The sequence below is a fragment of the Centruroides vittatus genome, unplaced genomic scaffold, assembly GCF_030686945.1.
Source record: "Centruroides vittatus isolate TY-2023 unplaced genomic scaffold, ASM3068694v2 contig_723, whole genome shotgun sequence".
Classification (NCBI taxonomy): Eukaryota; Metazoa; Arthropoda; class Arachnida; order Scorpiones; family Buthidae; genus Centruroides; species Centruroides vittatus.
This window is the reverse complement of record NW_027122461.1, coordinates 552,152-579,292: the sequence shown is the minus strand read 5'-3', so window position 1 is coordinate 579,292 and position 27,141 is coordinate 552,152. Positions and strand designations below refer to the sequence as shown.

General features: G+C 31.8%; 3 protein-coding genes across 3 annotated transcripts in view; 2 read left to right on the top strand and 1 right to left on the bottom strand.

Moving 5' to 3' along the window:
* Window positions 1–27,141, bottom strand: part of LOC136980753 (uncharacterized) — a 108,185-nt gene that overhangs the window by 10,032 nt on the left and 71,012 nt on the right. The window lies entirely within an intron of this gene.
* Window positions 5,122–8,939, top strand: LOC136980764 (uncharacterized). Its single transcript, XM_067276957.1, has 2 exons — window positions 5,122–5,302; window positions 7,891–8,939. Exons 1-2 carry the CDS (start codon window positions 5,139–5,141, stop codon window positions 8,930–8,932), a joined length of 1,206 nt encoding a protein of 401 aa, XP_067133058.1. The 5' UTR covers window positions 5,122–5,138; the 3' UTR covers window positions 8,933–8,939.
* Window positions 22,112–26,776, top strand: LOC136980763 (uncharacterized). The gene is made up of 3 exons (XM_067276956.1): window positions 22,112–22,131; window positions 25,288–25,371; window positions 25,647–26,776. The coding sequence occupies exons 2-3, from the start codon at window positions 25,302–25,304 to the stop codon at window positions 26,675–26,677; spliced, it is 1,101 nt and encodes a 366-aa protein (XP_067133057.1). The 5' UTR covers window positions 22,112–22,131; window positions 25,288–25,301; the 3' UTR covers window positions 26,678–26,776.

Here is a 27,141-nt window from a genome sequence, read left to right as displayed (position 1 = left end):
TACGTAACAGCTACCAATGAAACACCTTTGATTAGTTGAAACTGGTAAGCCTACCGCCAGAAACTCTACGTAAATTCTTATAACAATGAATTTTCAAAGTTCAGGCAAATCATTTCCTTTGTTTTCATCAAACTGCCATTATAGACCAAAATAAAACTACTCAACAGCTGAAAGAATCTTTATTTCGTGAGCTTAACGGCTACAATTAATTATGCAAATAAAATGATTTTTGTATTTTTTAGCTCAAACTGCCAAAATCGCCATAGCCGTAAGTTTTCGTACGTACTTTATTGAAATAAAAATCATAATATTTAAAATTTATCTTGTATACTAGTACTTTTTATCAATTAACAGGATTTATTATACTGGATAATTTTGGATGCAGATATTTAGTCTTACAGATCAGAAATAATATTTTTTATTTAGTTCACCCGAACACATACACTTTAAACTTGTGTTTCGGACTTGTTCGTCCCTCCTCAGCATGCATTCAAAAGACACTTTATACAATTAAGAATAAAATATTTTTTTGGTACAATCATAATTAAAATTAATTTAATTAATGTAAACCATTAATTTAATCACAATAATTTCCCGACAATAAAATAGTAATATTCTTACAAACTCTATATTTCCGAACTTCTTTACAATTCCAATACAGGACACAAAAGGATAATAATTAAAAATCCTAATATTTTATCACAACACATATGGTTGCGTTTCGAATACTAAATATATTTCTAGTCATTGCTAAGTACGTTACTTTATTCAACTAATGTTCGAAATGACCCGATTTAATTAATACTTAAACTTTCATTGGTGTAACGATAAAAATTACGACAGATTTACTAAAAAAATACCACACTAGAAAATTGTATGCAAAATGAATCCTCAATGAAATCTTTTAACTTAGATAAATGTAATTTATAAGAGAGAAACGTAATGCAAGTAAAGAAAAATCCAGTAAAAAACTATTAAGCGAGATTTTATCACAATGAGTATGAACTTACGTTTTTCGGTATTTCTGTTGTTAGAAAAGTTGAAAAACCAAAAATAATGTTACAAATTGTGCCGAAGTATAAATACAGAAACTTTACGATATACAATCCTTCTCCGTACATGACAATGTAGAATGACATTGTTATCGCTGTTAACTGAAATAAGTAATAAGCTGCTAACATTGGATTAACCATATCGTCAAAATCCAACAGAATGTCGCAGTATTGGGCATGTTTCTTAATTACAAAGCGAAAATCTAATGGGTTTCTATTTTCTATGGCCTCTTCCATTTTTTCACACAGCGAGGACATGTTCTCATGTAGTGTAATACCTATGTCAATACTGAAGAGCAGATATATAATTGAAAAGCCAACTCCGTAAATTATTCCCCACAGCAATAGAATGAAATGAAATATAAGTTTATTCGCATTCTCTTCATTTACTATAGATTCGAGCGTTATTGTGGCAACAGTAAATGCAATCACATTTGAGAAAATCGAAAACAAAGTAGCAAATTTACATAATTTACCATGAAAAAATGCGGAATTTTCTGCGAAATTATCCAAGTATATTTTGCACTTGTCCAGTATCAGATTTAAATAAATTCTGGTATTTTCACTCTGAATTATTTCAAATTCTAAATAAACGAAAACAGTGACACATAAGATTGAGAGCTAATAAAGAATATAATCTGCACCAAAAAGACGATCGATGCCTCCCGTGAACCGAAATCGTTCTTCTCCTTGTAACAAGAGAAAATAAAATAATATCGATGTTAACGGAAAATGAGGAGAACTTTTACAAAGCACTGATAAGCCTTATACATGAAGTTAGCCTTTTCGTGCTTAAAAGGCACATAAACTCCAAAAATTAAAAGAATTTTTCTATTCCTTGTTACTCTACACAACAGGCAGAAACAATCAGGAGGATGATTCACAGAATTACGAATCATATTCGATATACTGTTTATATTCGACTAAACTGTTTAAATCAAACGTGAACGAGAAAACGAGAATTGCAATTATTATCTATTCAGTAGACAGATTGAAGGTTTCCTCATATGAAATATGCAAAACTGGTGTGATTCAAAAATTTGAAATTTATTCTCTACGAAAAAGAATTTTATAGAAGATATTTTCGAAAGATTTAAAATAATTTTTACAATTTCTACGATGTGTTCAACGATCTCAATTTAAAATTATTATAAAAGCATCAGTTTTATAGTCTGTACCTTTTTTTCTGCTTATTAACTGATGCAAAATTTCTTATTCTTACACTTATGTGCACGTACACAACTAACATAACTCATACTCTTTTATAACTTTTATCAACAGCCTAATGAAATGTTGTAAGTTTCTTTTATTCAGTATCCTTTCTCCATACTGAAACAGTGTTTACGCTCTGCAAATTTTGCAACGGAGCATTGGATCGACGTCTACAAAAACTTTATTACGCTACTTCCAATAATTTAAACGACGAGGGTAAGCCACCCCTGAAAATTTTGCAAGAAATAGCCCAGACTTTTCAAAAAGTCAAATTATTTTCTAGGTTGCAAAACAATATCACAACAGTATTATGACTTTTCACAAAGGAGCGACAGGATTTCACATTTATTAAATAAGAGCAACGATAGTCAACCAAGCAAAGATGAAAGCGACTGGAAAACGGAGAAACATTTTCTGATCCTTAATATCTTCAATTTTCCGAAAATTCTTAAGTTGTGTACTCAAATAATCGAATCACTGTACACGTTCGTTAAATTCACAAGGATCTCAGTGATATACATACCAACAGAAAGTGGAATGTCAGTTGCTCGAAACAGCAATTTCTGGAATCGTTGAATATTTACATTCCGGATATAATATTATACATCGATTTATTTACGATAGTCCTCTGAATTTAAACAAATAGAAAATTAATCAATGTCTTACATACATATGTCAGAATAAGAGAATTTTAGTATAGTTTCTGATGTAATTGGAGTAAAGCATTTTCCTTGTGTCTACGTAAATCATTGCATTCGATTGTATGCAAGCGTCAAACACGATCTTTCTATCCGAAGTATTTACTGTACAATATATTTTTAACTCAGATACTATTTAAAACATGTAGGCAATTTTCATGTAATACTGAAATACAAATTCTATTTTCGTGACAAATTATGCTATTTGCAAGATCGAAGGACAAAAATACTGGAATGAGAAATAGTTTATAGTTATGCACACGAAAAATGCGGTAGCGCTTAATAATAAAGTATTTCGATTTAAATAGAGCCGTTTTGTGTAACAAAATATTCCAGTTTTGTATAATACAGAATAGATTCAATTGAATTGTAGAATATCTCCGGGTGGTACTTAAATTTAAAATTAAGTTTTAAGAAACAGTCTGTCGAAGCAGGTGTCACCATTTATTCACTTTGTTTCGGAATATAATGGTTGACGATCGCCTTGTAGTCGACTTGAATATAATTACGAATCCAGAATACATAGAATATAATTATGTTTGTCATGTTAACTTTATTAAATAATTTAAATGTTCGCGTCAACGAATATGAGTGAACAGATTTTGCAACTTAACCGGATTTTCAACACTCATAGGTTTTGTACTCAACTTTTATTAAACATATTCCAAACATTTTATATGCATTTCCAGCCAAATTCTAAATTATTTTGCTTCTCTTCAATGAATATAATTTTCATAAAGGAATTTTATACGTTATAAAATCTAGACTGTTGCAGACTTTACTACTTATTACAAACGGCAGCACATTTATTAGGCAGTGTAAACCGTTGTTACTTCTAACACATTCTAATTGTTTTACTAGTATAGTTTATAGCACAAATAGTGTTCGATATTACAAATAATAAAGTGTGAAATATGGATAATTGCTAATGTATGTATCGACTTTACTTATTTAGGGACGTCCTGGTACCGGTATAGGTATTGGTATCGTAATTAAAATATCGATACCAGCCAAGTATTATCACCTGGAATCAAAACCAGGGTGGGGAATCGGTGGAAAAATACACGACTCCAGAATCGGTATTTTTTAAAATCAACTCCGACTCTCCATCCAGACAGACTGAAATTTTCAAAACTGAAAATTTCAGTCTGTCTTGATTTTCAAACATTTTGTGTAATTGAAATTTTTATTTCAATATAAACAATACGCTTTATTCTGGTTAGTTAATATTGAAAACTTATTAAAACTGATTTCCGATATAAACTAATTGTTACAATACTGTGCCAGTTGATTAGAGATTTTAATATATTTTCAAGTTTTTTAATCACAAATGGTGTAAGATTTAATTCTGGTTTCGGCCGAAACTGAAATTTCAAACTTAAATTTAGTTTCTATTTTCGATTCGGCTCTAAAATTCAATTTCGATCAGAACTTACCTGTCTGTGAAAAATATCACAGAGGATCCCGAGGGAGAAATTCGATACGGTATCGGTATCGGCTGTATTGGGGCGTCCCGTAATATCCAAATTATTGGTATTGGGAATTAACAAAATATACCGTATTAATTTAATTAATTTAACTGCCCATTGCTGATGGTCTTTCATATTCAAATTGTCAACGAATTTCATTTTTTGTAATTAAATTTTTTATGGTTAACAGTTTTGCATTCATATTTTATCGTACCTGGATTTTTATATTAAAATATCATCTCGCCTTCTCATTCAGGCTTCTGATATACATTTCGAAATACCGTGAAACCTTGTTTATACGTTTATGTATGGATCGTCTGTACGATAAAGTAAGTGCAAGAGAAACACAGACCAAGCCACAGCCCAGAACGTAGAACCTCAAGTGGAGTATCAAAAAATAATCATGATTATGTTTTAATATTCAAATTCTAAATTTTGTCGCCGTGGAGTAACGTTTTTGGATAATGTTGCAAAATAATCGCTCATTTCTATCGTATTGGATTTTTTCCGAAAAAAAGGCGCTTACAGTTAGCATGTTGCTACAGTGTTGCAACTTTCAGCCATAATCTTTGAAACATTAGCGAACGTACTTTTTGAACTTTGAAGGATATAACTTGTGAAACTCCGGAAAACATAACCATTAAAATCAATCGACATTGCTTTAAATACACTTTTCCGTTAATAAAAGGATAGCAAATAGACCAGGTATGATAAAATTAAGCGGTTTAATTGGAAATTCAATCTCGATTCCCAAATGCTTTATAGAAATGAAAAGTCCCGTTTTCAAAAGCATCTTGCAATGCGAGATCGTGAAGAAATCCAACGAATTGATTCTTTTAGATGGACCTGATAACGTCTTACATTTAGCAAAGTGAGTAATTTCTTCATATTAACCGAAATAGAATTAATTTTTATATTATATTCTTATATTTAATTTTTATATCTACTCAAAATTCATATTTCCTAACCATGATACATGAGCAATCTGCCAAGCGGGAGATGCCACCCAGCAGGACTTTGTAATAAACTGGCCCGTATTTAAGTTTACAAACGTCAAGAAAACCCGTGAAATTCCGTTGGCGAAGCGTGAACCCACGACAAACTATAAGTGCTCGTAGTTTTATCCACTCGGTCACTGGATAATAAGGCTGTTTTTAGATATACTGTATTATAAAAGAATTTTTTTCCCATCCAACGTTATAATTTATTTTACATTTACTTATAATATTATAAAGATATACATCTCGTTTTTCCCTGCTTTTTTCATTAAAAAATTTTTTTATTAATGTTTTAATGTTATCTTAATTTTATATTCGTTTTATTGCTAATTTATCAATACAAAGTTTATTCACTCGGTGGTCATTAATATACTTTAAAAGCAATGAAATGTAATCTACTGTATTTAAATTTAAATTTTCAAAAAATCTATTATGAGTTCAATATTACGTATAAGAATTATACAGCATTCATTGTTTAATTAAGTATCTACATTTTTAATAAAAGTTTGAGGAGGGCAAAAGGTTCGAAATGCATTTACTGGTATAGTGACGTTTGCATAGACTGGTGTGTTTCGTGTAATTAGTTTTTTCAGCGAAACTTGTACTTATCAATAAAGAATAACAATAATAAAAAATAAAATTTCATTTCTTCGTGGCATTGTTCTATCACGTGCAGTTGTCGTTCAATTTTGACCTTTGCTCTGAGCTTTTTCCAGAAATTTATCTATATTTTCACTTGTATGCTTTCATATTACCCTACTTCATCGTATTTTATACAGAAATTCTCAAATAACCACAATGTTTACATCAAATTAACATAACAGTTAATTTTAGCAGTTTCATCTGTGACGTCGTTTTCTTAATTGTGACGTGTATATTCGGACGAACCTACGAAGGTAATATATCATTTTGGCATTAGATAAGTTTACTAACCACTCCAAAAAGTGAGATGTGCGACGAGTCAACATACCTTAAATGTGCAGGACTTAAATGAAATAATTAGTGAGAAACTCTTAAAAAGAAGCTTTAGATTTATTTTTTTGAAACAATAAAATTTCTGGTATTTATATATACGCTATTAACTTATTAACTTCTTCTATCTACTGTCTATCCACATAAAATTTTGTAACTCAATTTTCACTCATTTCCGCATTTCAAATCAAGTTGAAACTTTGTATACATTTGTATTTTCTACAACAGTACAATTTTTTAGTGTGCAAACAACTTTAGCATTTAGCAAAAAACGGAACCAGTTGTGACTCGCTGGGTCACTTATTACTAAAATTTTATAAAGAATAGAAAAGACTGATATATGTAATAGTGGCGTTATATACGTGTAACGCCTCCGCATATATCGTTTTCTAGACTTCCTCTCGAAATAAACCTCGCATTCAAACCTTGGTCTTGCGGGACAAGGTGAAAGCCGATGAGGTAACAGGAAGCATGGAATGGTGATAAAAGTATATAGAGGACAGACAAACATTTAATTTTACAAACAACAGCCATTCCGTTTAATTATATATATATATATATATATATATTACACATTACTGATACAGTTGCTATAAACAGGTTGAGACTGATAAGCTTCTGTAGAAATCATATTTTTAATTTTATGCATTATAATGTATGTTAAAAAATGCTGTATAAATTTATAATATTATATGTTCTAAAAGGCAGTTTTTAAAAGTTAAATAAACGATTGCAAATTGTGTTAACAGTTACTGGAGATACACACAACCTCCATTATCTCTTCGCCCCCTTCACCTTTAACCACCAAAATTTAACGACATCAATTCCCCAAATAACCGAATCTCCATGCAGAATTTTTTAAATTTTCGTCAAAAACCACGGGAGTTATTAAGCTTTAAAGAAAGTAAAAAAAAATCGAGCTTCACACTCACAAGTATTAGCATCAATACATAAAGAAATTACCCCCAAATTTTTTTTTGCATTTCTGGAGGTTTCAAGTGTCTTAAGTCCAATAATGGCAGATTTCGGGGAAGAGTATTTTTTTCTTTATCGCCATACTTTACCACTGTTGTCACAGCAAAAATATAATAACTTTTAAATCACATCGAATATGTACGTAGCAAAATGTTAAAAATAATGCACTTTAGTTGTAAGTAATGTAAAAAATTATTTATATAAATTAGAAACAGCAGGAGTTGTATACAGAATTTGTTGTACAGTACTTGTATGAATGATGAAAATTAATATGTTGGTGAACTAGACCAAAAGTGTAATTACGTATTAAAGAATACGAAGTGTCTATTGTGCTGAAATCTAAAGATTCCCCATGATTATATACACAGAGAAATAAAATATGTAATACGGGGTATAAATAAGAAAAACATTGAAATATTGTAAAGGAAAGATTATTATTAAATTCTATATCATAAGATATATGAAATTTATTACATATGAACTAACTTTTAAATATTTGACACGTGTTTTGCAGCTTCTTTTTAACTGGTGATCCGAAACTGGAATCGTTCAGAGGCGCTATAAACGTATTCGGAATGGCAGAGTCTTACGAAATAGGAGAACTTCGGAGAATCTGCAGGAGATATTTACTACATAATTTACACTTCTGTAACGTGTGTGAAGTCTACGAGTTTGCATGTGAGAAAAAGGATGACTTAATGAAGTTCAAGTGTTGGAAAATATTTGATGATTGCTGGTTTACTGTTATCAACAGTTCCAGTTTTCTACGATCCGGAACAGAAACAATAATGGCATTTGTCTCTAGACCAAAGTATAAAGAATTCAACGAGTTTATACTTTTCAAGAACATTTATAATTGGGCAAACTGCAAATATTTTAATAACAGACATGATCAAGAAGAAACTGTAAAATGTGAAAAAATTCGAGAATATATGCTACCATATTTACCGCTCGTACGATTTCTATCAATGAATACAGATGAATTACGGAAGGTATTTTCGACAAGTGTTCTGACATCTTCAGAGATAAAGTATATTACGTCACGCAAGAATAATTGCCTTCATCCACGCGCTCGAACAATTAACCCTCTATCAAAGAAAAGAATCGAAGAATGTTACAGCTCATTAATTGTTTACGTCAATAGACACGAACATGGAGATAATCTTGAACGTTTCGTCGATGCCGAAACGAATTTTTACTGCACGTTTTACTCATTAGAGAATTGTTTCTTGACACACGTCATTCTTCCTATCAAGAAATCCACATCTAGCCCAATAGATGGAATTCGAATGGCATTAACTTCTTCTGGGTTCTCGTTGATTGGGAATCATTCTAGTTCTAGCTCGGGTGAAATATCCCTAGAATGTCCAAAATATTTGGATAAAAGAGAATTGGTAACTATTGTGTGCCAACTTCCAACAAATTTATTGTTAAGTGAGAGAATAAATGTTTTTCCTAGCGCAAAATTTTTCATGACACCAAGTGAAACTCAAAGCAGAGATACACTTGAAAAACCATGGAATAAATACTATCTTAAAATTAGATTATATTTTTAAAAAATTAATAAAATTATTTAAATGAACGTCACTGTTAATTTTGTTGCTATAAATTTTGTGTAATAAATTCATTAAATAATTCATATACGTATGATGTATACTTTAGTCAAAATAAAACATTACTGTACTTTAGATTAGTTTATATTGTTTTGGGATTTATTAAATTAAATTTCATCGTAAAGTAAATGTAAAGAATTGAAGTCTGTCGAAAAATAGTTCGAAATTTGTAAAATACGTTGATTGGAATACAATCGTTTTCCCATTACGTGTTGTATTTTTTCTTAATATCTGGCTGATATTGCGAGAATTTCGATACAGCCTCATATCCCAGGAAATGGGATATGAAACTGTATCGAACATTTTATGAAACAAAAATGTGTAGGGATTGACCAAAAAGGACTGACACACAGACAACTCTTCACTTTGAGATCCACGCTAAAACTAAACTTCGCCTTTGCGATCTGCCAAATGTCTTTCTGAGAGAACGACATTACTCATCTTTCTGTAAAGTACAATAAGAAAAGTTAGCTGTGATAACAGCAAAATGAAGTATGTGCGTTTGATGTATTATTCCCCGTAGGAAGTCTACGTTTTATGCGCTTCCCTGCGTAAATTTCATGACGCATATCATATATAACACAGAGAAAATATGGCGATCGGTTGAAAAATGGGCGCTAACATTTTTACGTTTTTGGATTCAAGGCAGCTTGAATTGTCGGGAAATCTAATTTTCCTTCTGTTCATCTACTGCGTATGAATAAATTCGAAACAACAGGAATTATAACAGAAGAAACTGCATTTTAAGAAATTAAAATTATTAAAATATTAAAAGAAATTATATTAAGTTTCTTAGTTATATTTTTTTATTTTCATCGTGTTTTTCGTGTAATTAAATAAGCAAATATTTCGTAGCGTTTATAAATGAGCATGATTACGATTACTTTTCAATAAATTTCAATTCCCTATATTTGCAACTTTTTCCCAATTAAAGCAAAGAAATGTATTTGCTTTGTTTATATAACACGTATCATTTCTTTTTATTTGCAACTCATTGTGAACATTTTTAATTAGTTATTTAAATAATTAATTAACTTCTTTATCCTTTGGTACAAAAGCCTATTTATATTTGTAGTAGGTTCCACCAGGCACACAGTGGAGGCGACTGGGAAATAAGAGACGGTGTCAGACGAATCTGGGACGGATCGCAGGTGAAAAACGGGCTAAGAATTCGGGGGAGCTACGTTCGGAGTTTTTGAAGTGCTATGTAGGACTCGATTCAGGATTCTTCCGAACAACAGGCTGATTGATAACTTAATCACAGCCATACGTTATCAGACATTACAACAAATTAGTATCTTACACACGTATTAAGAACAGATTGCATTAACAGGATGACCGTCTTACATTTCCACAAATTTAAATTTTTCTAGGAAACACTTTCAGTTATGTTCGTCAATAGATTTTACACCGCAAAAACAGTCCCATTTTAATGTATCTTTTAAAATATCCTTTACTTCGATCCTATATTGTTTCAAGTCGTTAGCAACTCGACCGATTTCGTCGCATTGAACACTGGCTTCTTTTCGTGTCGAATATGAATAGATTAACTCGCAGATCTCGTCGATTAATAAAAAGATATTAGCTAGACCTACAACACAGGCAGAATCTGTAAAAATCTGTACATTATTGCTGTACGGAATCAGTTCGACCAGTGACGAATTCGATTGAATATTCGTAAAGACTTTCATGGTTTTGATGGCGTTTTCGCCATTTACGAAGGGGACAGATTTGCACTTCATTTGCAAAATCTCTTTCAATAACGGATTATCTCTGATTTCTTCTGAGATTTTTGGAATTAAATTAAATTCAAATGTTTTTGCTTTTAGGATTTCTTCGTTTAACTTTAATTGGCGTATTTCTAGAGAAGTCGGTGGTAGATCTTTGTAGACGGATGGATCCAAAAGGAGATCGCGATGCACACTTCCAAGATTATTTTCTTTCGTATCGTACAGAATATTTAGTTCTTTTTCACTTAAACTTTCTAATAACGCTCTGTACTTATTTACCAGTCTGAAATATTCCGTTTTCTGTTTCTCCAACTCTTTTGTGATTTGCAATAACTCATCTACAGTCTCTTTAGCTTTTTTGCAGGAGTTTTCCTCTAATTTAGATTTTTTAATCGAAGCTCCTTTAGAAATTATCGTTCCTATTACGGTCAGACTCGTTCCTATACGCTTGAATAAGTTAGAAATAGTCTCGTTATACAATACAAATATTCCAAAAATGCCAGCGATGGTTCCTATGATCGTACTGATTTCTCCTCCTATCTTCACAGACTTCGCCATTTCCGATTTTCGTCTCAACTCTGTTTCTATGTTCTTCAGTATCTCAACTGCTTCACCTGATTTCTTGTCCCATATTTGATAATTTTTAGTAAGTTTTGCTTTGAAAAAACCGATACTTCGAACCACTCCATATAATTTTTCCAAAGGACAGGAATCTAATAGTAAAAAAATATTTTTATTAACGTTTATGAAAGTATATCGTATCGAAATCACACAGAAATTTCAGTATAAAATAAAGAAACTACTAGATTTTAATGTACTTTTAATATTAGGGAGAGTTAAATAAAAAAAATTACCAACTAATAATTCCAAATTGCTGAATTTACTCTTAGACATCGCAATACACGAAACAGGATTCGAATCTTTAGCCAATCACTGCAATAAAATAATAAATAATATTATTTACACAATACAAAATAGAATTTAAAGTTTCGAGTACTTTAATATCCTTCATTTGTTTCGTAATTCAATTGCTGATACAGAATTAATACAGTGTGATATTTCGATTTATGCAAAATTTACAAAATTTGCGATCGATTATTTAAAAACTGCTCTTTAGAACGAATAATATTATAAATTTTTAAATCAGAGAAAACTTACTTTAGCCTTTTTAATCTTTGCTACAGCAGAAGTGAAATTTTAAAAAGTCGTAAATGGCAATAACGAGTAAAATTTTCATTAAACCTGACATTATTCGAGACAGGATCTCTGTTCTATTTCTGCTCCCTAAAACTTATTAAAATTTTTTAATTGCATGAATGCACTTATAATTAGAAGTAGGCTTTCCGAATTTCAAAATTAATGTGTATAGGATTCTGAGATATAAAGAAAATACAGGTCAATATAACCATGCACACATACATGTATAATTTTTTCCAGGCTTTTTATTTTATTGTATTTAAACTTAGATTTATTTGCAATCACGAACCCCTAAAACGATAGGAAACAAAAAAAAAAAAAAAAAAGAAAAGAGAAAACTTCGAAATCTGATCGATTCAAATACTTTTCCATTGTTAGTTTAACAGACGAGAAAATAAAAGAGGTCTGTCTGAGTCTATTTCTTCCTTTTAGAAATTTCACTTTTCATTTTAGAATTTCAGACATTTTTACTTTTATTCGTCAGTTTATCAACTTGTCTTACAATTTTATAAACAGTTTTTATATTCCTATAAATTACTTTATAAAAATTGTTTCTTTTTCTATTAACTTGTATATAGAATATTTAAATTTATGCATATATTGCACTAAAAATCCGGCAAGGTTTGTACACGTCATCGTCATTTACTATAAATGACCCTCTCCGTCTCCCCATTCCCTTGACTTCTAACTACCAAAATTTAGTAGCATCATTGTCCGATATATGGAAGAAATCCCGTTAACTTTCAAAATTTTTTGTTCATCCGGTTCTGAGATATAATGCAAACTATACACTCACATACATGGTATTTTGTATCGATATTTTGGAATATTTCGACTCCAACTGTGTCAAAATGTCCAGAAATCCAAATAAAAGCGGGAGGTCAAAATCTGATCGATCACCACACTTTTCCTATTTATAGAATGGTGTTATAGAATATTTTCTCTGAAATATTCTATAACACCAGGAAAAGTAAAACAATGCTAATTGTTTCTATAAGCAGAAAAACGTCGATTTAGAAAATACGCTCATATCATACTTAAAATATACACACAAAAAGTAAATTTTCACATAAGAATCTGCCCTGGTAAATTTCATAAAATGTTCCATTCTAATTTTATTCTATGGCAATTTTTGAAATTCTTATAATTATATTCTCTCTCTTTGTATAGTGACGTCAAACATTCCGTTTTTAAGATTTATAGTTCGACTTAGTCTTTATAGGTTTATTTTAATATCAGCTATAATAATTCACTGTAATTATAATTAAGTTTGTTAGTCATCCGAATGGCATGTCACGCTTCCATATAAATATATCGATTTTTATCTTCTTAGTTCAACGAAGTTAAATGAATTAATCAAACTCCACCCTGTACGAACTCTTCTTTCAGTTTCATTTGATTTAATTATTACTTGCAAAGATTTAAATTAAACTTATTTTATAAAACCTAAATGTTTATTTAATTACAACGAATAATAATATAAATTCATAGAGGTAAGTTCGATTAAGAGCATCCGAGATTCATCAATTAACGTTTATCTTCGCTACTTTTGCAGAAATTATTTTAAAAATATGATTTATTTAATATCAAATGAGAGTAATCGAGAGTAATTTTATTTATTTAACTTACTTTTATCTATTTTATATTATTAAATGGGTCAAGATTACTGACTCAAACAGAGAAGCGGAACATGATTCAATGTTTTTTCAACAGAATCTAAATTTAAAGTAAAAATTAGTAACGTAATGACGAAAATTGCCATTAATTATGTATTATATATATAAAAACTGAAAAAATTATTGAAATAGATTGAATTTATTGTATATAGGACAATTGTTTAAACAGCAATTTAACGTCGGTTTATGACACAACATAAGCTTATAACACTCTAAAACCATTCGGAAATTCGGTATTATATAAATATATTTGAATATACTGCGAAATTTGGAGCATATTCTAGATATGATAGACACCTGGTTTTATCTAAACGATTTAGTTAGTAATAAACAGAACGTGTAGCGTTGTACTGTACATACCAAAGAATACAAACACATAGAGACCAAATTTTCCTTGTAAATGGAAAATACTATGTTATCTGCTGATTGTAACGCCGAGAAACTAGGTCACATACATTATATTCTAAGTAAATTAATTGTTTTAAAGTACAGTAATTGAATTATAGTATTTATTATGCACTCAACATTAAATAAACGGTGCTTGATGTTCTATCGAGAACACAAAAAGTAAGAGTTTTTGACCTCTAGTCCCATCAAATTCGAATAAAAGACTTTCTGCTGTGTCTATGTTGTAACAGAAAAACATCAAACTTTTTACTTAAATTTCATATTTGAACGAATAGATTGATTACATAAAACAAGGGGTGCGACTAGGCGATAGACATTTTGTTTCGCCCAGGGCCTACATCACGGCATTACAAAGAATAAGACTTATATTTGAGAATTCGTAATTAATCTCGAGAGTTTTAACGAGGCAACGAATACGCAATTCGTAAAGGAAATTATTAATTAATGATTTGGAATATAAAATTCTGTAGATATTGTATATAATCAGGGTATTCAACTCGAAGAGTAACAGTAACCAGAGCGTGAGATGATATTTCGAATTTCCACTTGTTATTGTATAATCTAAATAGGTTGGAAAAATTTTATCATAGATAATATATATATAAAGTTTCCAGAAATATACAGTTGTAAACTTGTATAATACATACTCTTTACTGTTACTTGTAATATCATTCTGTAGATAATCTATCGTGATGAGGATACCATATATAAGAAGATGGATTAGAAGATAAGAAACGAACGATATGCAAAATCGTTCGTGTCAAAAAAATAAACGATAAGAATATGGATGAAGTTGAGATATATTGAGAAAAATTGCCCTGTTAGCAATATATTAACTACATTTAAGTGTCTACACCGACTCTACAGTTTGTATTATAAAATAAATATTTAACAGTGTAACAATTGATTATTCACAAAATATACCTCGTTCACGTAATCGTGGTTGAAAAGAAAAGTGGTCCTCATAGAAAGCAAACGATGTCATACTCACAATACGATTCGAATTTGATCTAGCACACTTAAAATATCTCCTCAACACACGTTCATGCTAGGTTGTTTAAGTGTGTTAAGACATCTTATCGGGTCTTTATACTGTGATGCATTTTAAGTAATAGCTGCAATCGAAACAAGCCAATCCAATGACAGATTCGGTCCCAAATGTAACGGACTATTATCATTGGTTACTTCTAAATGACAAACCGTTAAGTAAGTAATTTGTTTCATTTGAAATGGTCGAAGCCATTGGTTGCCTACTCAACAATGCTCATTGGTTAGGTTACTTAGCCGATTACTATCTAAATGCATCCATATTGTGGCTTTGCAATTGACGCTAAGCTAACGTGGACTTGCGATGCTCCTTCTGGCGGTATATTCTTTTGTAATGTAAAACTAAATGCTGCACCTGCACTTTTAGGGATCTAAATAAGCTCAGGTGGAGCAGAGCACGGAAACCCAGGCTTCTTGATGTCTGGTTAGTAACGCCTGTATATATGCATGTGCGTGTGTAGTATAGGTTACGTTACGGCAAGAGCTAGGATCAACCGGCTAATACTAATTTTATCCAAGTTTTTTTTCTTTTTTTTTTTTGTTTAAAGCAAGTATTGTTAGTTTATTAATCTATCTCTCCATCAATTTACCGATTTCTTTTTAACTTTATCCGTGTAATGCGCGCTTTATTCGTGTCACGAGAGGATAAAGCAGGAATTATCCGAAACAGACGGCTGAAGCAAGGTCAATACTTAAAAATCACACTTAATCCCTAAATCAAACCTTCCCGGTTCTGTTATATATAACAGAGGGAAAGTATGGCAATCGGTCAAAAAATGGCCCCTTCAAAATTTTTACAGTTTTTGACTCAGGAGACTTTCAAACCTCAATAAATGCCCAAAGTTTGGGGATTTTCTGTATGAATGAAGGTGTGTGTAGGGAAAACGATTTTGTTCACACCGTTTGAAGCTTAATAACTCTCGTGCTTTTCGCCGGAAATTTCTGAACATTTGCAAGGAGGTTGGTGTATTAAGAGGGTTAATGCTATTAAATTTTGGTGACTAAAGGTCGACGGGAGGGGAGATTGTGGTGGGTCGTACGGAGATATCCCAAGTAGGGTCGAACTTAATGACGACATTACTCCTCATTAACTCCGACCCAACTCGGGATATACCTAGCATTAAAATTAAGCATTTCGAAATTAATAATAATTATCAATATAAACACTTTTAAATAAAACATCAAAACAGATGACGCCAGACGTGCAATTTTAACTGTTTTCGGGAAAATAAAGCAACTCGTTGCTGATTTTGCTTTAATTTACTTATTATCTATTCTTATGACAAACTTTTTTAAAAAGACTTGTAAACTTCTGGCCTATATTCTGTTAATAAATACAATTGAAGGCAAACACGAAAATAGTTGACCTTTCGAACACATACATAATCACGTTAAAACATACTGTGACATTCTCTTTTTTATTTGTTTCTTTGAGACTAAGTCCCACCAAAAGATATGAAATCATACCATAGGATCGTTTGTCATATTTCTATTGTATTCATTATTAAGATTAATCTCTGGTGTACGTTATTTTGGATTTATGTACCGTATATAGAGGTTTACTGTAAATCAAAGTAATTACTGCTTATTGTTACTTTAAACCTAAATAGCGATTTTTAGCTTCGAAGCTACAATTTTCTAGCTAAATCTAACGACAGTTGGGTGAAATAAGTAACAATGTTCATTTTCTTTACCTCATTTCTTAAGCAAAAGTGAAATGAAAATTTCTAGTTGATTTAAAAAACGAACTTCCTTCTTTATCCATACAATCTACATTGAAAAGATCGCTTATATTGCGGCAAAAGTGAAACCAAATCCTAATATATTTTTTTTTAAATCCAAAATCATCAAATGGATAAAGTCTGAATTTTAAGTTTTGTTCCTGCTTCATTTATCTGTTTTTGCATAATGTCAACTTTATTCGCTTGTCCATGGATAAACTTACAAACTAACAGAGAATTAGTTTAACCAAATTTTCATTTGCTTTAATCGAAAGACTTTAATAAAGTTAGCACTCATCAGTAATCTTAGCTTTATCTGATTTACGGGCTTTAACCGTAACCAGCGTCGTAACTAGTCTTTTATGCGCCCGGTGCGATCTTCTGTAACTACGCTCCAGAACTATGATATAAGACTTGGTCCAGATCATTTCTACGCCCCCAGGGTCTGCGCCCTGTTGCCTGGACACCGCTAGCACCGCCCTAGTTACGGCACTGACCGTAAAATATGTATAACATAGTGATACCAGAAACTATATCAAGCCTCTGGAAACGCCGTAATTTTAGCACCATTATCCATAATACACTTGCTCCGTTATATCACACAATACGTGTTATACCGTAGATAAGTTTAGAATCGTAGATACTGCTGGATTTCAAATCCAAGCTTGCTTATCTAAAGCCTAAAATTCTAAATATAAATGTCCATTTTCTATGCTTAAAAGCATTACTTTCTAATATACTTCCTCTTAACTCATAAAATGATTTTAGTTTTAATATACATAACTCTCACTTGTTCTCTAGTATGCCTATCTTAGAATACGGATAAAAAAACTAGTGTACATACTGTAAGGATCACGTCACCTGCCGAGTTTAGTAAAGTTTATTACTTACCATAACGAAGTTCGATGCGTATCTGCGAGATTTTGAGAGCAAAGACCTATATAGAGTGATTATTAACCGTGACTATATATCACAGTTGACGTGGCAACAATTATTAACGGTTCGATAAACCACAACTCTCGCAGATCGAAACGACAGTTTGGGTTTAATCGTCGTATATAATTTATGGTGTTGTATATGTAGGGAGAGAGAGGAGAAATAAAAACCAATACAAATTATAATAGGATAATATACAAAAAAATCGCAATTAAAGATTAGGTGTTTACATCTCTCTTTACAAAGCAAATCTGAACCAAATTTGCTACTCATACTGACATTAACACGCGGTTTAAAATTTTGGAATTTTTCTGCAAATTTCAGCCGCTTGTTTGAAATTTGGCGCTGTTGTCTTATTACTGCTATATTACAAACATTTTCTATTGGATTTTCGACGTTTTCATTTTTTTATACTTGACATTCGCTAGAAAACGTATACAATACATACATAAAAAAACAGAAGCCCTAAATTTTATCTAAGAGACCGAAATTTGAAGTAAAAGCATTCCCCAAAATACTCGGGACAGTATGTATACAGAATTTAGTTAAAATGTGTTGAAAAGCTCATTCAACAAACAGCACTGAACACCTACTCTTTGAATGATCACCCTGTACAATGTACAATATAGACATATTTAAGACGTTATGGATATGTAATATCACACATACGATATTAAACAATGTTATAAACAAGATTCCATTCGCCTATTTCATGGTACTTCAATGCAAATTTATAAGAATATGAAATAATGTGACAAGTTTATGTCTGAATGTAAAAAGTTATTAACTTTACGAATTTTAAATAATTATATTTTGAAAATGTAATGCATACGATAATATTAATCAACAATAATTGTAAAGTATAACAATGTCGTTTATGTTTATTATTATAATTATAACACAACTGTAAATCTAGAGGTCAGTATACTATACAAAGATAGTTCTGTGAGAAACTTTTATGAATGTTATCATAGTCGACACATTTTAATGTTCACTCAGCTGCACTTTAAAATGCAACGAGAAATTATTTATTGTGAATTGGTCAATCTGCCGGGTTGCAATTTTTAATCACATTTATTAATTTGTTTAATTTAAAATATATGCTCTTTACCTCGTGTCTTTCTCTGTACATAATACCTTTCCTGTTAGCAAAACAGCCATGCCGGTCATCTATCGAACTCCTTACAGGCGATATTTTTGAATTGTAATAACGTGACTTCCGGTTTTCATCGGAAACTCGTATGTAGTTAAGTGATCGGGGCCTCCTGCCCTTCCTCTTTCCATTCATCGTCTCCAGTTTCATTTATCTAATCAGCTTCTCGAGACTAAGGAAAGGCAGACAGGGAGAGACGGACGAACCACAGTGGAAATTTATGTCTACAATTTATTCAAGTTGCAGCCCAACTAGAAAGGTCGCTTATTCAATCAATATTAACTCGCTTATAATTAAAATTGAAAGCAAATCAATTGAAAATTTTCCTTTTAATGTATATATATAAATTAATGTATCAGGTAGCCGATAGATGGCAATCAAGTGGCGTTAAGCTTTTTGTTTACTTGGAAGAGTCTATTACTGTTATCTTCCCGCATTCGTGTCAAATACGACGCTATCTGCGCGTGTCTCGGCGTATTTTCCGTTTAATATCTCAGGATAAAGTAACAATTAAAAAACAAAATTTAACACGATAGCTTGTGTATAAGAGGCTGTTGATACTGTTAAATTTTGATGGTTAAAATCCGAGAGGGTGGAAAGATACAGGAGGTCACGTATCATATCTCTAGTGGGGTGGGACTTAATGAAGATTTTATTCGTAATAACCATTTACAGTATTTTTAAATAAAACTCAAATATGCCCTCAAAATTCAGTTTTTTACCATTGTACCGTAATTAATAATATATTAATAAAATTTTATAACAGCTAGGAAAGTTACGCACCTCGTTGCTGGATATTTTTAATTACACTAGAGCATCGTTATCCGATTCCCGATCAACCGTCACATCGGTTAACGGACCACGTTCTAGTCGGCAAATTCAAATGTCCGCTAGTGATGTGGCGCTACAAAATTTGGCTATGTCTTGGCTACTTTAATATTATTTTTGTTAAATTTTTTCGTGTTTTAGCAGGAAACACAGGCTAGACCATGAAAGAGAGGCCAGTATTTAAACCAGGCTTAATTTTTTATTTTTTTCTTTATTTCTGTATTTACTTTGTGCAAAATAAAGAAATAATTTAACGATGATAATTATTTTTTTTTTTAAATGTTGTTAGGCTTGACATCGATGAAAATTCAACGCGAAGTAGGTTAATAGCGATATACTAATATGCTTTGGGATAATATGATATGAGATATACAAATACACTATACTAATAATGTATTTTTTCATACTTTTCGGTTATCCGTTTTTTCAGTTATCCGACCAACCTCAGTCCCCAATTGAGTCGGATAATCGATGCTCTACTGTAGTTTTGCAATTTTTTATCTAGATAAAGGCAAACGTTATATTTTTCGAATAATTTATTAATTATAATACGTATAGAGTACACGGATAAATTCCCTCTCTTTTCCTTAACAGTTCATATCTAAATTCTAACAACTAAGTGGCGACTCTACTGACCTTTAATCCCTCTTTCTGTGATGTGTTTTTAACATTTTCTGGCTCAACTGTAATTACTCTATACCATTAATAAAAACAATATCATTTGAGAATGCCACATATTCCGTAGCTCTTTCTATGCATCCTGCACTAATTCACCTAATATTAAAATGAATGTTATGAGCTTAAAGTTAAGTCACGATTAACTCTACCGTTAAAGTGACCTGTTAGTCCTGGTTTTTGACTTTGTCACTGCTTGGGAAAATGTCTCGGATTGTCCGATTTTCATTTATAAGTAAATAATTCATATTTAAAAAATTTAAAAGAGGTAATTTATAAAAAATTGCTTCGAACAATTCTGCTTCGAGATTTATTGTATATAAATTATTCTATCCCAGTAAATTACCACAGTTTCGCGGTGTAGCACATCGCATTTATGTAGAGATGTAGCTAAGCATAGTGCCGTTACTTGAATGCTACACTAATACAGTGACCAGATGCCCGAATTAGATGGGACACTCCCCCTTTCGCTTTTCAAACTCTTTGAAAAAGTCAATATTCGTTGCATAAATCGTAATTCAAAGATGAATAGTATTGTATACGAGTTTTAATATCCAATTTATAGAAATTGTAGCCCTATTGGCGATTTATTGTCCAGTGTCAAGGGCGTCGCCGGGGGGGGGGCAGACGGGCAGCTGCCCTTCCCTAGAAATTCGAAAAAATTATTCAAATGCTAAGTTTTAATTAAAATAATCTTCTTAGGCTTCTTGTAAGTTAAAAAAAATGTTATAATTAAGATATTTCTTTTCCGGTACATAGTAAATGATTAAAACTTAATGAATCGTTTTTATTTTACCTACATACAATTCATATCCTCTATCAATTTACATCATCTTGCCCCACCCCTGGCCCATTGGCTGGCGTCGTCCTTGTCCAGTCTATCACTGCTTCTGTCTGACAACAGTAAATGCGAACAGTGTGCGGTCGGGTAAATCATGATTTCTGCTAATTATCTGAATTACAAAATAAATCTCTTAACTATTTTAGTTTTGATTATAAAAGCGAAATTTTGAAGATCGCTTAATTGTTGGTAGGTCAGAAACAGTTCCCCAGAGTCGATCACGTGACCCATATAACGTCACTTCGAAGCATCTAACACAACATCTCGCTTTTTACATTTCGTCATCTAGTCACTTTATCCACTCTAAATCCTCTTTATGTAACACTTTAGCCTATCTTTTCAGAATTTCTATAAATTTCCATAATCAAATTTATATAATTCTCATCAACCCGCTTTCTTTCTGATTTAGAAGGAGTTCTCGAAATCCCGTATTAATATCTGAATGACCGTTATGTGTGTCGATTCCGATACTTTCACCGAATACCTTATTATTGAATATTATCTATAAACAGATATACAGTACTTTCACTGCTTATTTTCTGTTAAAATATTATTACACAGAAGATTAAAAGTTATAATCTGACTAAATAATTACTAAATTTATCCGCAGGCGCCGATTGTGCACGCACCTACAGTTGGTTGAACGGAGTGGTGTGACGTAGTGTAACTCGTCACGTCACTGCCCTTCGGAATACACGTGTTGGCAACCGACGGTGCTTTCATTATTAAGCTTTTCATATTGATTTTTGTCACGCTGTAAAGATTTACATATCGATATATTTTATTCCGCTTAACATGCACGTTACCATTTTAAACTGACACATCAAAATGTTTTCTTTTCAGTTGATAAATTAATACAGAGGTGTAATTGTTTTCCATGGATTGTGTTTCTCTGTTGGAGTCTTTACAGTTAGAATTCAAGTTTTTGTGGTGAGTTGTTTTTACCTATTTAATTAACTAAATTTTACGCTTTCAGACGGACACTTGATAGACTAGAATGACAGAGATGACACGACATGTCATTTACTGTCCCATACCTCTGGGCCTAGCCTTGTACTTAATGTAGTTAAAGCTAGGCCCACAGCTATAGTAAATTTTCGGTATTTAATAGCAACGATAGAGTTACATTGTACTGTACGTTCGAATGTCAAACCTTACGTTATAATATAAGTGACAATATACAGTTTTTACACGTGCTTTAGTTTTAAATATTCCACGTAAGCCTCTGGTTTCTATTACTATGTACTGTACATTTCAATGTTTCACTGACGATAATACAATGTTAGTATTATCGAAATGTACAAAGTACAGAATACAAAGTTGCTAAGAATACACCTCGATTTCACCGGATTTTGAAACCCCCTCGTTGTACTCGGATCGAATTTGAAAGTTTGTTTAAACACAAGTTCCTTAAAGGTATTGACATAACAAACTAATATCAATCATGTAGTGTACTGTACATGTTGAATTAATATTAAATAATATATTGCAAGTAGCTTTATATTTTCTTCTAATTGTAATTACTTAAAATATTTAAGTATTCTTGTAAATGAATTTTAGTAATTAAATTAATTTCTTGATAGTAAAGGGGATTGTCGAGCTGTAAAAACACTCAGAATGAATGCGTTACGTTGTGTATCGTACCTTACTATGAATTGTACTGATTTATCGAATTTAACGTGCAAATAAAATGAGGTTTAAAAACATTTAAAAAACTAAACTTTTCAAAATAAGAAGTTAAAACCCAGCCAATTAATTTGTAGGGCCGAAATTCGAGTACCGGTTTTTCCCTGTCTTTTTTGAATTTCTCCGCCCTTTGTATCAATACGGTTTTATCGAGTCAATCTTAGGTCAGACTCATCAGTGGCTCAGTGGTAAGAGACAAGCCAGACAAATTCGGAATGGACCACCCCGAAAATTTTCTAGGAATTTCCGACCCACTCAGATAACCCAGAGCTTTAGGCTAAGGTCATCTGTCTGCTGATAGGAGTACAAGTCAGGAAGGTCAGTAATATTTCGTCGCCGTCCCCTCACCTTGACCGACCCTATTGTGGTTTATTATGGTTTTGTACCGTTGTAAGCATAAAAAAAAACACATTTTTTAGTGCCGATTGGCCAAAAAGATTGAATTAGATTTGTGATTTAACGCGTTTTGCCAAAAAGGGCTTATCTGCCAGGAAAATTTTCTATAGCAAACTGACCCCATTTATATGTCAAACCTAGAGACTTCATATTCTTGGCTAGAATAATTAATTAAATGGAATAAAATAAGAAGAGATTAATTAAAAATGAGTTGTTTAATAAAGAAATTGCGATTTGTAAACGAGTTTAATTACTGATAGATTACAAGTCAGTCTTTAATAAATGGAAATGCTGTCACTACAATCAATGAACTTGCCATTACTTGGTAGTGATGTGCGGTAATGTTTATACGAACCGCATTATGTCAGAAAAGTCATTTAATTCAAAATTTGGTCATAATTAATTAACAAGCTTTAACGGATTGTACGATCGCTAAGAGAACCTTTTCTATACCTATCGTGATTTCTCAAGGCCACGTTAGATTTTTTTTTTTTTTTCGTTAATTTTTCTTCATTTCCCCTTTTGGGGATCAGAATCACCTTGTTTCACTTTCGCATTACAAGGATGACGTTTCTTTAATTCTTTTCTATCTTTATCTATCAATTAAACATGTATTCGTACAAACAGGATAGTATAAAATAATGCATAAAAACACTGACAGCGCTCTTGTCTGTCTTACAGAGGTCCAGCTACTTGCTGGGTTATAGGCTAGGGAGGTAACTTCCCTCCTTTACATCAAGATTCTTCTTGCGAAGGTCAATAGGTCAGGTAGAAGTTTTTTATCACGTATCATTAGGTACATGTCAAGATTAGAGTCGTCATTACATTGTTGATGTAAAGTCGAGATCTCAATACGTTCTTTCTCGTACTTGCCGCATTTAAGGAGTAAGTGTTCAAGGTCTTGATTCTCTTCTCCACATGAACAGGTTGCGGTTCTACGTTTTCCTATTCTTTGAAGGTATTTGTACCCACGTTAGATTAAAGAAGCTCATAATATTCTGCCAGGCTGATAATAGGAACGGCAGGATGATCAGGTACAGTGTCCGATATACTCGGGACAGGCAGGCCACGAAAACTTTATATGATTTTTTCGATAAGCCCTGATTTGAACCCGAATCGCCAGAGCTCTTGGCTGATGCCTTTACCGCCTTGGCTATACGGCCGTCTTTAACCATAAATTTAATATAACCAAATTTTGTCATTAAGAAGTAGAAAAAAGTAACTTTTTATACATGTGTAGAGGCATGTATATACTTTTTAACCCTAAAATCTATATAAGTATTGTTTAAATAAAACAAAATTATTTCCTGCTTTACATAAATTTCTAACAAAAAAGAAACAATTACTGTATATAATTTATCGATAAAATATTATTAATAGATAATTTATCATAAATATGATAAGATTTCTCGAGAATTGTTATAATAGGATATAGAGAGTGAGACAAAAGTCGGAATACAGAAGACACGAGTTTATTGTGCAATTACATACATATAAATCACAAAATGTAATGTATATAGGTGCCATTTAATTAAATTTACAAAAAAGAGCATTTCTCCCATCCGTGGCAAAACGGGTTAACGCGTAAGTTTATTTATCACAAGTGTTTGTGTGACTAGATTTAATCACTTTGCATCTATTTTTAATTAATATAAGAGGCTGAAACTTTCAAGACATACAAAACCATTTTAAGAATATTTTAGAGATGCTTCAACTTCATCCTCCCACCCAAAACCCCAAAGACATAGCCAAATGTTGAATTTAATCAGGATGTGCGAGTGTAAATGCATTGTAATGAGAATATATGTGTAGTGTTGTGACGTCACAACACTGCGGCTCACAATTTCGAAAAAGTGACCAAAAAAAGCGTTTATTTTAAAATAATATTAAAATTATCTTCCATTTTTAAATTATTTAAGAAAATAAATGTTTTAATAAATTTTGATAATTTTTAAGCTGAAAGAAAAATTTTGCTTTCTATTAATTTTGTAATCTTTTTTACAGCCAACTTCAAAGCAATGATTGTCCTCGTTGTGATTTTCTTGTCAATTGTTTGTTCAGAAATATTTGAAATCTCGGAACCAAACGGTAATTTTTGTAATTATATTATTCTAATTATTACAGGCAAATTCAGTGATGATTCAACCGTAGTTTTCAAGTTTTAATTCTTATAATTGTTGATTACTAACACAGAGAGAAAGCAGGTGGAAAAATTGTTTTTCCTCAGATTTGCCTGGCCGACTCGATAACATACAAAGTAACCTCCGAACAACGGTCAGTGGACGTTGTTCAGAGGTTTGACTGTAATAAATTTTAAATGATTTAACTATAATTGCGAATATTAAATGTATTTTTTTCTGCAGAATCTTCAGCTCGTCGCTTCGAAGGATTGTTCGACAAGGTCCAAAGCATCAATGTTTTTAAAACATTGATACTCGAAACTTATCACGAATGGGATAGACAATCGGCCGAAACGATAGATATAATGAAAAAGATAGAAAATTCATTAACATTTTCAAAAGTAACATATATCGGTATGATAATAGAGGTAATAAGTACTATCGCTGGATACATCTGTTCGATCTTAGCCATGATTTTTTCTAACTACAAAGCTGTATCTGACACTTTGAAGCGTGTAGGAGATGGTTTGGTAGATGCAGGAGATATAACTTTTACAGGCTCTGCTATTGCTAATAACGTGTTTACAGAAAAGGACTACAAGAAAGCTGAAACCACTTTGAATGAATTGATGAGACTTACGCAAGAACTGGAAAATGAAAGAAAGAAATATTTCACATTTGTCAAAGAGTTTGAAACAATATTGGATGGGCTAAACGAAAATGAGCTGAAGGTCCTTCGTAACTATTTAGAAAAAAATGAGCTCGGTAATGTGATGAACGACGTCGATTTAGATCCCTCCGTTGTGGACTATATTCCTCTCAATATACGAGAAATGGATCGCTTGAAGATAAACGAAGATATAATTCATAGAAAAATATTCGAATTTAATTTAATTTTCAAAATTTCGGTAGAAATAAAGAAAGATCCCGTAATGGAACATATAGTGTACGTGATGTATGAACGTGAAAATGGCCAAAATGCCTTGAAGACTTCCCAAACTCTTTCCGGCTTTAAATTCATTGTGAATGGCGTTGACTTATTTGGTAACGAACTTTATGATTTAAAGTATTCACCGTTTCTTGATGATATGTCTAGTGTTTTTTCACTACTTGAAAGAACCATGACTCTGACTCATCTGATCTCCAAATACCATGAAGTCAGTACTCAATGTGAAGAAATTTGGCGCATTGCTAAACAACTGGAAGAATATAAATCGGATATGAAAGATATTTTTAGGAAGACTTTAAAGTGGGATTGCTTTCATGAAAATTAACGTTGCATTGAAAATGGAAAATGCTACTGTCTTGTAGTGTTTTGAATCACGATGAGCTGTGAACCATTAAAAAACTCACTCGGTGCTAGAGTTGTGACTTGATCAGGTGCTTTTGTTTCCAATGTCAGATTAAGCCAGGCTCACAATGCTGGCAGCCTGATAGAAAGAAATGGGTGTAATTAATTCGTATCAAATCATTAACAAAAATTGTTGAGGATCGAACATCTGTAAGCTTTTCACTGAATCATTAAGCTGCATACTCATCAACCACAACGATCAAACCGTCAGCAGACAGCTGCTCAAACGTCAGTTAATTAACAGAAATGTACATGAATTACCGTACTTTTTATTTCGTCATTCAGTTACGTTCAATAAATTAACAGTTTTAAAATAACTTTAAATTGGATATATTTAGGCTAATTGATTTTTGACACACCCGATATAATCTTAACCAGAATTTCTGA